The sequence below is a fragment of the Fundulus heteroclitus genome, chromosome 3, assembly GCF_011125445.2.
Source record: "Fundulus heteroclitus isolate FHET01 chromosome 3, MU-UCD_Fhet_4.1, whole genome shotgun sequence".
Taxonomy (NCBI): Eukaryota; Metazoa; Chordata; class Actinopteri; order Cyprinodontiformes; family Fundulidae; genus Fundulus; species Fundulus heteroclitus.
The window spans coordinates 13,496,479-13,509,109 of NC_046363.1; the positions used below are offsets into that span (position 1 = coordinate 13,496,479).

General features: G+C 39.4%; 1 protein-coding gene across 1 annotated transcript in view; it reads left to right on the top strand.

Annotated features, from left to right (window-relative positions):
* Window positions 1-12,631, top strand: part of LOC105927715 (CUB and sushi domain-containing protein 3) — a 241,247-nt gene that overhangs the window by 43,030 nt on the left and 185,586 nt on the right. The window contains exon 3 of the mRNA XM_036127573.1: window positions 4,421-4,533. Coding sequence (XP_035983466.1) covers window positions 4,421-4,533 — 113 coding nt within the window. The remainder of the gene's footprint in view (window positions 1-4,420; window positions 4,534-12,631) is intronic.

Below are 12,631 nucleotides of genomic sequence, written 5' to 3' on the forward strand. Positions count from 1 at the left end.
AGTTTCTAAAGGGAGGGAATCATACTCTGCTTCAATAGATCACAGTATATGTTGGCATTTATGGTTCCCTCGATGAACTGTAGACTCCTCTCAGCTGGGAGCAATCATGCAGCCCCAGACCTTGAAGCTCCCACCACCATGCATAGATGTAGGCAAGACATATGTGTCTTTGTCGTCCTCACCTGCTATCCGCCACACACTCTTGACAACATCTAAACCAAAGGAGTTTTACATGGTGTCATCAGACTACACTACCTGGTTCCAGTAACCATTGCCCTTAGTCTGTCTGTCTTCAGCAAACTGTTCTGTGGCTTTCTTGTGCATCATCTTTAGAAGTGGCTTCCTTCTGTGATGACAGCCATACAGATCAATTTGATGCAGTGTGGGGCGTATGGCCTGAGCACTGACAGGCTGACCCCTCCACCCCTTCAACCTCTGCAGCAGCGCTGGCGCTCATTAATCTGTTTTCAAAAGACAAATCACTGGCTCTGACACAGGCCATGTGCACTCAGTTTTATTTGGCCCTGATCTGTGGAACAGGGCCTGTGGAACCTGTCTTATTAAATCGCTGTATGGTCTTTGCCATTGAGCCGCAGCTCAATTTCAGGGTGTTGGCAATCGTCCTATAGCCTAGGCCAGGGGTCTTCAATTCCAGGCCTCGCGGTCTGGTGTCCTGGAACTTGTAGATGTGTTCCTGCTCCAACACACCTGAATCAAATGGCTGAATTGCTTCCACGGTGTGCAGTCAACCCCTCCAGAGTCCTGCTAATGACCTGATTATTTGACCCAGTTGTGTTGCAGAAGAGACTCATATAAAAGTTGCAGGACACCTGACCAGGAGGACTGAAGTTGAAGGTCCCTGGCCTATGCCATGTTTATGTTGAGCAAAACTTTGGTTTTCAGGTCCTCAGAAAGTTCTTTACCATGAGGCTCCATGTTGAGCCTCCAGTGACCAGAATGAAAGAATGTGAGGGCAATGACACCTAGTTTAACACACTCGATACCCCTTCAAGGGGTCACGTGACGTGACACCAAAGAGGGGGAAATAGCTGATTAGGCACAATTTGGACTTTTTCACTCAGGGCTGAACTCACTTTTGTTGCCAGCTGTATTTTACGGCTATGTGTTCTATTATTTTAAGGGGACAGCACATTTACAATATTATACAAGCTGTACACCAACGGCTTCACATTGTATCAAAGTGTCACCTACTCTGTGTTGTCCTGTGAAAAGATATAATAAATAATTTACAAAACCGTGATGAATGTACTCACTTTGGTGAGGTACTTGTGTTCCTCTGTCCTGTAACTATTGCATTTCAGGACTCTTTTTTTTTTCTTCTGCTTCCCTCTATCAGCAGTGCACTCAACCTGGTGGGTGCATTCAGTCTGCAGCCACTGATTGTCCTGTTCTCAGCCAGTAATTAGTGCCCCCATGGATCCTCCTCCTCAAACTTTGGAGAAGGGGGCAATTTTAAGGCCTTCCAAGCTTGACATCAAACTGTTAATCTTTGAAAATACATTACTTTATCTTGGAAAAATTACTGTTGGGTCCTCCTACTCTTTTTAGCCCCTGCTGTGCCAACACAGCGGTGGGGTTTGTCACTAAAGGTGGGATGAAGGGTCTCTGGTATGTGACAAGTCTTTTCAGTGTTACCTTTGTAGTTCTGAACCAAGGTCAGAGAGTGATCTTGCATCTTGAGTGAAGAAATTTTTCTTCATGAAATATGAATTTCTCCCAATGCAAATTTGTAGAAATCTGCAGTATGAAACAAAATTCAAAATGTTTTAATTCATATTTGTTGGTCATAACTTTCAGCTAGTGCTCAGTTTGCTGTTTCTTTTTAGCTTCATCTCTGTGAGTCAGTGGAGCCAGCAAGATTAAAACTGTTCTTGATACATTGTTGAATGCGGTCAGCTTTTAAATGGTTAAAGCAGATGTGACTGGTCAGACACATGAGCAAATGAAAGGATCACAAGTGACAACATTAAATTGTGTCCTACCACCTTCCTTTGTTGTTTGTCATTTAAAATGCACCAACAATGACTTGTCTTGTAGTCCACAAGCTTGCCTTCACTTGTAATTTAAACCAGAGTTACTTTTAAATTGAGTGCAATGGTCTTTTGAGTGATTGCGCTTCTTACAAGGTCACTCTTAAGTTATGTTTCCTGTGTTTAAAATTGCATCACTGCTTACTGCTGCTAGTGTCTGGACATGCTCTGAGTACCTGCAAAAAGGGTAATTATTTACTGCACAGTTCACAGTGCTATAATTGGAAACTCTATTGAAGCTGTAAATACTGCCCCCTTTCCTCCTGCTGTCACTGCAAGGGTTCCTTTTTCAACGTTTGGCCAGCTACAAACATTATTTACCCGGCTTATTGTCAAGTTGAGATTCAGTTTCAAATGGCTTCAAAACTAGCAATAAGAAGTAATGGAACATGAGGCAACTACTGCACACAAGTTTTAGGTGATGTTCTGCTGCCCGGCTCACTGCAGTGAAGGGTCGATAGAACATCTGAGGAATGGTCAGCAACACATCTCTTTTACGACGTCATGAAAGTAAATGGATTTGTTTGGATCTGCACCTAATTTGAAATGCAGCAATGAATCAGCCTGTTACAATGTAGCTGTGAGCCCTGAAACACCTCCTACAAAAGGGAGGGTTCCCTCTTGGGTTTTGATAGAATACTGTCCTGATTTATCATTGATTGCTCTATCTCAGTTCTCAAGATCGCTTTTTGTTTTTCATTAGATCGCACAATGTAATTTTTTTTTTTTAGCATTCTAACACATAATTATGCTTTGATCTTTGATCTCAGTTGCAGTTCTGGTTGTTTGCGGTGTGTTGTCCTACTTGAAGGTGAACCTATATAACGAAAACTCTGATTATTGCTCTTGATAAAAAGATCCCCCTGATTAAAGCACATCTTGGTGCTCTTGGCTCATCTGTGGAAACTACGCTATGTCCTGGAGTATCACTCCTGTCAGCTGACCAAGGACTGTTTCTATCTCCTTAGAAATCATCTCTAAAGTGAGAAGAATCCAATCTTGAAACGGTCAGCCATGCTCTCATCTCACCTCGCATTGATAATTGCGTTTCTGTTTTTACTTGTTTCAACAAGTCGGCTTTAAACAGACTGCAGATGGTACAAAATTATGCAGCCAGACTTTGGATCAGCTCATCTAGAATGGCACACATCCTTCCAGTCTTCTCTACTCCTCAGTAGCATCCAGTCAAAATCTGTATTGACTTTAGAACTCTAGTTCTAGGCCCCTGAGTACATAACTTCCTAATCTTTTGGGGCGTGCCATTTGGTCTCAAGGCCAGAATCTCCTGAAAGTCCCAATTACTTGTTCTCAAACCTGAGCACACTTGTCCTTTCAGGCCTTGGCCCCCACACTGTGGAATGACCTGCCCCTATCCCTCCGTGTGGTTGACTCTGTGGAAACTTTGTTGTTTAGAAAACCCTTTGGCTGATGCATTTTAACTTCTGTTATTTTATGAATTAATTCACATGCTTTTATATTGGCCCCATTTCTTTAATGCAATTTGTGTTTTTTTGTTTTTTTATATCTGTGAAAAGCGCTTCATAGATATTTTTTTCTTACTTATACCTCAGACTTAAGTGTAGCAGTCCTTAACAGGTTTTCGTTCAGAATTGCCCTGTATTTAGCTCCATCCACCATCACATAAACACCTACCTGCTTCCTCATACCTGCTGAAGCAAAGCATCCCCAGACCATGATGCTGCCGCCACCATATTGCCTTTCATGAGGGAGGGGCAACAGTGTCGTAGGAGTTAGGGAGTTTGTCCTGCAAGTGCCGGTTTGCCAGTTTGATACCCTGCTCGGACCGTCTCAGTCGTGTCCTTGGGCAAGACACTTCACTCGAATCGCCTGCTTACGGTGGTCAGAGGGTCCGGTGGCGCCATTGTATGGCAGCCTCATTTCTCAGTCTGCTAACATAGCTCACCCCGTCAGGGAGTGAATGGGTGAATGACTGTAGTGTAAAGCACTTTGGGGTCACTATACAAGTACAAGCCATTTACCATTCCTTTGATGTATTATGCACGGCTGGTTGGTCCGTCACATGAAATCCCCATAAAATATGTTTAGGTTTGTGGTTGTAGCTTGACAAAATGAGATAAAGTTAAGATGCTTTGAAAACTGTTTTACATGTAATCCCAAGGAGCAAAGGTGTCCTCTGAGGCACAGTAGAGATGATTCTTGAATTGCATTGCTTCAGCATATAGGTTTCTGCAAAATCCAAACTTTTAACCACAAAATGGTTTTGTGGAATGCTATGTTATTCGTTTTACTACAATGTTTCCAACACTGTATGTAATAACAGTTAATGTGTCTACAATATGATGTTATAAGACATTCCGACCTAAGATCTCTTTTTATCTTTTTTGCAGGTTAACAGGCTTTACCATCCCTCCACCTGTTACCAGTTCTGACTCCATTTTTTCATTGAGGCTTACCAGTGACTTTGCAGTAAGCGCTCATGGATTTAAGGTGGCTTATGAAGGTAAGAACAGCATCATTTCTGTTCTTTGTCTCCTACTGTTCGAAAAAGACAGCATTTTACATGAAACGTGCAGCTCCTCATATATGGGTCTTCATTTTAGGATAAATCCATCAACATGAGGAAAAGAGGCCACTTATTCCTAAGAGAGAAAGGTGTGATCACACTTAATCTACCTGATTATCTCTGGGACTTCATGCTCTTAAATTAGGGAACAGTTACTGTAGGTGCTTCAATTAGGCAAATCATTCTCATATTTTCTAAATCAACATCCCTCCCTCTAAAATTTCTGAACCTGATTTGCTACTCCAGAGGTGCATCTAATATTGCAAAGCAGATGGCAATGGGAATTAGTTGAACTAATTGATGTACCAAGATATCTTTGTAGAAGTGAAACTCTATGTGCGGAGAACTGCCTAAAAATGAACTATCCCTCGGCGATCACAGATCTCTGGTGCAATTCTTTTCTCTTCCATCATTATTTCTGCATTTCATTTCCTATTTAATGTTGCTTTGCTTTCTTTCTCAGTTTAATGTATCTTCTTGTTTTGTTCTCCTACCTGTTTCTTTTTTTGTAATTGTCAGCATCTTTCTGTCTTCGACAGTGTTCAGTTATTTTCTTTTTAACTTTCTATTCTGGAAGCCTTCTCTTTCACAGACAGCTTGACCCCATCTTCTCGTCTCAATCACCTTACCTACCTCTCTTTACTTCCTCCTCCTTTCCCTGCCTGCCCCAGACACCTTCACTCTAAGACCTTTATCCTAGCTATCTGCCCGTTCGAACCTTGTCTGTCCTTTAAATGCTTTCTCCAAAACTCCTTTAGTTTGTTTATTCTCTGTCTCTCCCTTTCTCTCTGTTGTTTTTACTTTTTAACGTCTTCAAAAAACAAAATCATGGTAATTTAGACTGATAATCAATACTCAGGAGGCTCTGTGGTAGTTTTATTTGAGTTGTGTTGTTGTTACTTTGAAATTGTGCACATCAGATTAAGGATTGACCCAAAGTTGTATTGTGGTAATGTTAAGCTCACACCTTACTGCACAGCTCACTTTTTTTTTAGATACATCACTCATACTTTAATTGCCTAGTGTGGCAAGTCCCACTCCTCTTTCAAATGCTCTTTTGGTTACAATCAGCGTGTGTGTGTGTATTTATTTATTTATATATATCTATATCTATATCTATATCTATCTATCTATCTATCTATCTATCTATCTATTTATATATATATATATATATATATATATATATATATATATATATATATATATATATATATATATATATATATATATATACACGAGAGAGGCTATCCGGAAGCTAACCATTTCAAAAACAGTTTGGATTTGTTTGGGATCATCGTCCTTAGAGAGCACCATTTCTAACACAGTTGTTAATTCAAGGCCAATTGGCAACATGTATTCTACTAAAAATTTATACCGCTGCTTAAAAGGTGATTTGTGTTCCAGAAAACAAACCTATTTAAAGGAGATTTATCATTTCTAAAAAGAAGAGTGCTCAAATACCCAGCTAGAATTGCAGCACAACCCGGTATGGCTACAAAAAGTGTATGTTTCCACTAATGAGACCACTGATCTAAAGTGTATGTTTATTAGTAAAGGTCATTGAATGTGATTCAAATCTCTCCAAAAAGCTGTTAAAATAAATCATTTAAATCCCAAAAATATTCTGACATTTATGCCATTTATGAGTGTACCTTAACTTTGGACTTTCTGGATCATTTTTATTGGTTTGCAGTGTTGCATTGCTCAGCACTCAGGACTGGAGTGTTCCTTTCAATTTTCTCATATTTGCAATCAGGAATTGATCCTTTTGGTGTAACTAACTTAAGCAAATTTAAAAGCGGGCAAGTGAACCAGGACTAAACTTTGGCTTTCTTTAGTTAATCATTTAAAAACACATAAATAGCCTTAGCTCATCCATCAAATATTTACTCCTCACCATGCTGGCTCTCTCACTGCCTACACCGCTCCTTTTATGCTAAAGTGGTTAGCTTCGTCTTTCACATGAATATGTATGTGCTGCTCTTTCTTATGACTAAAAATGTGTGATGCTTTAAGAGTGTTAGAGATGATTGAATCTTGACCAGAATTGGATTTTAATCTTTCCTCTACAAGAAGGACGCAATGAAGGACACGTTCAGACTGAATCTAATTTCTCAATGGTCTGTCGACAGATCAAGTAATTTGGTGAATTGTTGCACTGATTAAGGCCTCCTTTTGAAACATTTTTCACTGGGTTCAAGGAAATCTGTTGCTCAAGTGACGCCTGAAAGATCAAATTACTTGTATAGGTGTTGGGATATTGGGTCTTTTGTGAAACACATGCAGGCAATGGAGGCTACTGCTTAGATCGATCAAACTTATGTTCCACACCTTTTGCTACAAGCTTCACCTTTGGTGAAAGCTTGTACATATTTGTAACATAAGCATTGCTGCACAAGTCTCAGACCTGCCTCCATTCAAACTGTCCTTTAACAGGATAGCTGACCCATAAAATGTAATCTCATATCCCCCCCCCCCCTCCAAAAATCAAATAGTTTTTGTCAACACAGATTGTCCATTGAGCCAGAAAAGCGTTTGTCTGCATGTATGAGCATGTGTTGTTTACCAGCTGCTTTGCACTGTGATCTAACGCAGCTCCAGTCAGAACTCTTTTCCCCACCTGCATAAAAAACTCTGCTCATCTCAGCAACCAGTGAAGCATCTAGCTGGGAAGCCGCTCTACACAGGCTTCTCCTGTGGGGAAAGTGTGCTCACAACACTGCGACTCCGTCAAACTTCCATCTTCTTCAAAGGGCTACAGAGTCATTAGATATACAGGCGAAATAAATAGCTCACCCCAGAGAAATCTCAAACTGAAATTCCTCATTCACTAGTTCACATATCTCACTCCTTACTACTGTTGCATGGGATGAGACGAGCCAGACCTACTTCTATTGTCTGAGAGTAAAGTGTTATATTATAATTCAGTTGCCTTTTGATTTGTTTTATCTGGAGTGTTAGCATTTGGAAAAAAAAAAAAAAACTAAATATAATTCCGTTTATTATTCAAAGAACTATTTTTTTCTTTGTTCCAGAAAAGTTATTGATATTTAGGGGAGTTACAATATGATGCAGGTTTGTATTTGTTTTGTTTATTTTGGCTTTCCTGCAAAAAGCCTTCAGTTTGCACACCAGGTGCTGTTTTGTGAGGCTTAAGATTAAAATGGGTTTTGCATTGTTTGCAGAGATTTCCATTCCCCTTTAAGTGATGTTTCAGCCCAGGAAACCATCCTCCAGAGTTTCTGAGCTGCTGTTCTTCCAGGATTCAGTTAGAGCGAGAAATTATTTTGGGACTTTGTGATGGCAAAACTTGTTTGCTGAGGGCTAACGCTGTATTTAAAGCACAATTTCTTGAGCTGGTTCTTGCAAAAATTGAAAGCCTGGTAGAATAAGTTGATCCTTTAATTAAAATCCGTTTGAGACAAATATCTCTCTTTTCCTTTGTGAAATGCACGATAGGGACTTTCTTCTGCTGATTAAAAAGTAGCTTTTAAAGTGACATTTTACTTTTACCTGAGTAACATTTTATACTGGTAACTTTATTTGTATTTAAGGGCAATTTTATTAAACTGTACTTTTACTTGAATACATTATTTTGGTACTCCTTCCCCCTCTGCCAACAGACAACAAGTAAGCCCCGGAATAATGAATGCGGGGCTGCATGTATTAATTTCTATTTTGTGATCCAAGTTGAGCTTCTTCCAAAAAATGTTTTCTTTTAACTGGCTCTATAGTGTGTTCCTATTGGCCCTGTAATCACTCAGTCTGATAACATTACTGTCTCTGTTCTTTTTTTGCTAAAACCAGCTATTTTACAAACAACTGAATATGACATATCTTTGAAAGTTATCAAGACTCTATCAATGACATGGCTGTAGTTTTAACGTTGCTACCTTAGAGCAGCGGCCCCCAAACTGGGGTCCTCGGGGGTCCGTGAACCACGGTCGGGGGTCCGTAAAACGCATATTGTCGGGCCTGAGGAGGCTCTACTGAGGATGTGTCAGGGTTGACAAGCTAAGTAACACAATGGACAAATATTTAACTCCGTCCACTTCATCAAGTAAGGTAAAAGCCGAATCAGCTAAAATTAGGAAGTATGACAACAGTTACATCGACTCTGGCTTTATGGAGAATAAGTTAATCTCCACCAGATCTCTGATATTAGGTATATATATATATTTGAAAACATACATCATTTCTAATGTACTTAATAGTACAAAATGCTGTTTAAAATACTATCAGCATGAGGAATCTAAAGGAGTCCTTGGAACATTCTTACCGCTTCTAAAGGGTCCCTGGCCACATAAAATTTGAAAACCTCTACCTTAGAGCAACTATCTACTTGGTGAGTTCTATTAAAGGTTTTTATGCGATTTACACGATTCATAACATGCACTTTTTTTTAAAACTGGAAAATCACCCTATTCTTACCACATTTTTGTTTAGCCCCCGGGTAATCCGCCATATCTCCCCGTAACATCTGGCAGCTAAAATTAGAGCTCGTTTCAAGTACAAGGTTCACAGGGTAAAGTCTGCTATTCAGTGTGAATTGTAACATTTTTAACAGCAAGTTCTGAGTTGTCTTTTTTTTTTTCCCTCGTCTATGTGTGTTAACAGCTTTTTATTCAACATTACAACAACATTGCACATCAAGACAAAACATAAGAAACCAAACGGATATCCTTCTGGTGGTTACAAACAAGCTGTGCCACAGTTTCTGATCATTTCACAGGAGATTTTTCTCACAGTGATCCACTGTCCTCAATATTTTGAGCCTTTTTCTAGTGGATGCATTTTTCTTGACCAGTAAAACATTTCTGTAATTAGCTACCCTAATATTTTGTCTTTTTAATCCTCTTGAGCCAAACAGTGTGCTCCATTCATGTAATAATTTACAAGGCTGTAAATTTTGCAGACTTATGAAACACCAGATACACAAATAGACTTCATGTAGGGCTTTATCTCTCAATTGTTAAGCTATTTCTGAACCAGTGAAAATTGAGGTATTAAAAACGGGGAGGGGAGGGGGTGGATTAGGGAAGGGAAGATATTTTCTCCAAACCTGAAAAAAACAAAATAATGCTTGGAGATGAGATTGGGCAACTGTGCTTGGTGTGTCTTGACAAGTGTGTTCTTCTAGTGACTATTCATGAAGTGAGAAGACTAACCTTGCAGCACAGGTGTGACCAATTGCAATTCTCGAGAGCCAGTATCCTGCATGTTTCCGATGTGTCCCTGCGCCAATACAGCCGAGTTAATGTCTGAATTACCTCCTCAGCATGTTAGAAACCTCTTCAAAGACCAAGAAAAGAACCATTCTGTTGATGCACATGTGTTGAATCAGGGAAGCATCTGAAGCATGCAGATCACTGCCTCTGGAGGACCCCAGCTGGCCACCATTCTAAAGACCAACCTCACTTTTGGGTTCTAGTTTTGCATTCCATTTTAATTGAAAGCCAGTCTGCCTCAGGTAAACAACATTGCAGCATTGCACATCATAATTTAGCATGTCCAATTTAATCACCAGCTAAGCCAGGCTACCACCGATATTTTGGGACATGTCGAAAGATTCTGCATGGTTGTTGCAACTCTGAGACACCATATATGCCTCAATTATGTAACTTCATCACAATGTTACAATATGTTCGGTCTGTACTGATGATGATTCACTCACTGGGCTTAATGCTTGAAGAGACTCCACCTGACAACTGCCTGACCTACATATTGACATAATAATTTTTTACCCCTTGGGGACACTAACTATGAGTACCGCCCCTAGTAGTCAGACAATTCTTAAATGTGGTCTGATTTCAAAGTTAGCGTTAGGGGTTACAGGTCTAGGTTCCAATGCGGTACAGGGCATGAGAGCACAGAATTTATGAAGAGAAAAGGTCTCTGTCAGGGGTGGAGCAAGAGCACAGTGGGCTCTGAGAGTGATGCCTGTTGTAGGAGTTTTCTCTAAACATGTAAAATAAAATGAGATGGCTATGAGGGAAAAAAAGTGATGTTTTCTGATGAATTACAGTTAGAATGATTGCATCTAAACCCTTTATCCTAGCACACACACCCACTATACAAACCTCATGTGCATCAGATCATGCACACTTTAAAGCCTCTGTAAGACTTGGTGTTTCTTAACATGCTCTTAATTTCACCTACCGATAGAACCATATAACACACTTTTTTTTTTAGATACACAAACTGATGTGGCAAGAAAGGAAATGGTGTGAAAGTAGCCTAAAGAACTGTTCAGATTGGGATTATTTTGATGCGTAAAAGTATTTTTCTTCAAAGGGGTTCCCGGTTTGCACTCACAAGCTCAACCAGTACCAGGCACCCATCGAGTTGGGACCAGCTTTATGGCTGCTTTGCAGATTGTTACCTCCGTGCCAGCACAGCTCTTATTTTAAAGTAGGAAAAATATATTCTCTAGCTGCAGTTCACAGCTGGAATCAGTTTCTGCAGTGCATACAGTGAAACTCTCTGAGAATGTGAAAGGAACTTTGAAAAAGTCTGTGTCATCTGAAACCTTCTACAGTGGCTGCAGTGTTGTTCAGGTAGTTAGAAGGTGGGTGGTACGTCAGCAGCACTATCTCAGCATTCACAGTTAAAGGTTAAGGAATAACTGACTTATAATAGTAATTACAATACAAAATACAAACAAACAAGATCCATACACAGAAACCAAAAAAATAATGCATTATTTTTAGTGTTTTTGTGGTTGCGGTGCATGGATCTTGTTTGCATTTTTGTTGGAATTAAATACTGTTGCAAGTGTGGGATTGAATGCTCTATTTAAAATTGAAGTATTTTCAGCAAGAATCTAATTGGGCACTAGTTTACCCATTCAGCAAGTTCCATCCCCTGTAAGCTGATTGGTCAGTTTATGCAAGTGTGAATAAGTGAATGGCTTGTTTGATTTATTTTATTTTTTTTCCCCATTGTACATCTTATTTAAGGAAAACGGATGTGGTGATTAGTAATGACTCTGAAGAAATCCACAAGCCAAAACATGCTGGTCTGCTCCTTATACCTCAAGTGTTGCTCAAGTTTTCATCTACCAATACTAATTACACCAAATTCATTTAGAAAACCAGACTTCAAAGTTGGTCACTAAATTTCACTTCAGCATCAGTAACTCAAATATATTAATTCTTCTACATGTCTCTCGATTGATCCTTCTAACGCGCTGCAATGTATGCCTGTGTGAACAAGTCTTTTTGATTCATCGTTTGTCGGTTCAAATAATTAAACACAAACAGATGGGAGATGTCAAAAATAATTATTTCACAAGGCTGCACAATTTGTCAAAGTGTTCGGCAACAAGTTAGTTAGGAACTCTGCATCAAAGGGGTTGTGGTGATTATTACACTTGAAGTAGATTATTCTGGGTTCCTTCGGAAACATGAACCGACTGTTTGTTTGAATTCATTTTACATACATTCATATTTCTCATTATGGGAATAGAGAGAGAATGGAGTGAACATCTTCTGTCACAACTGAAATCATTTCAAAATAAAACTATTTGTTAAGCATGACTCATTACTGTAATGTGCAATCTGAGCCTCACAGGTGTTAAATGTTTGCTGACATGAAGTCTTGTCTCTCATTTTGCCCCGAGCTAAACTGTCAACACTTGGTGTCAGTTGTACAACATGCAAGAGTTGAACTGAAAAAGACATGCATCGCTGTACCGGGTGTTGGAAGAGCCACTTTGCAGAGTTTGTGTGTAGATTACAAAAAGAATGTCCAGAAGGGTTGCAAATTTACTTGAAGGTTATGTTGAATCAAAGCAACAGAGGAATAAAAGGTCCTGTAGACTAGACTTGCACCAATCAGAGTTTTCTTGCAGATCTCCATGTATTTTTTCATCTGAAAATGTCATATAATAATGTGTGTGTGCGTGCATACACACACACATATATATATATATATATATATATATATATATATATATATATATATATATAAAAGGGCTGGGCAAGTTAATAGTCTAATGAATTAACGCGTTAATTTCGCGTTAATTCATTAGACT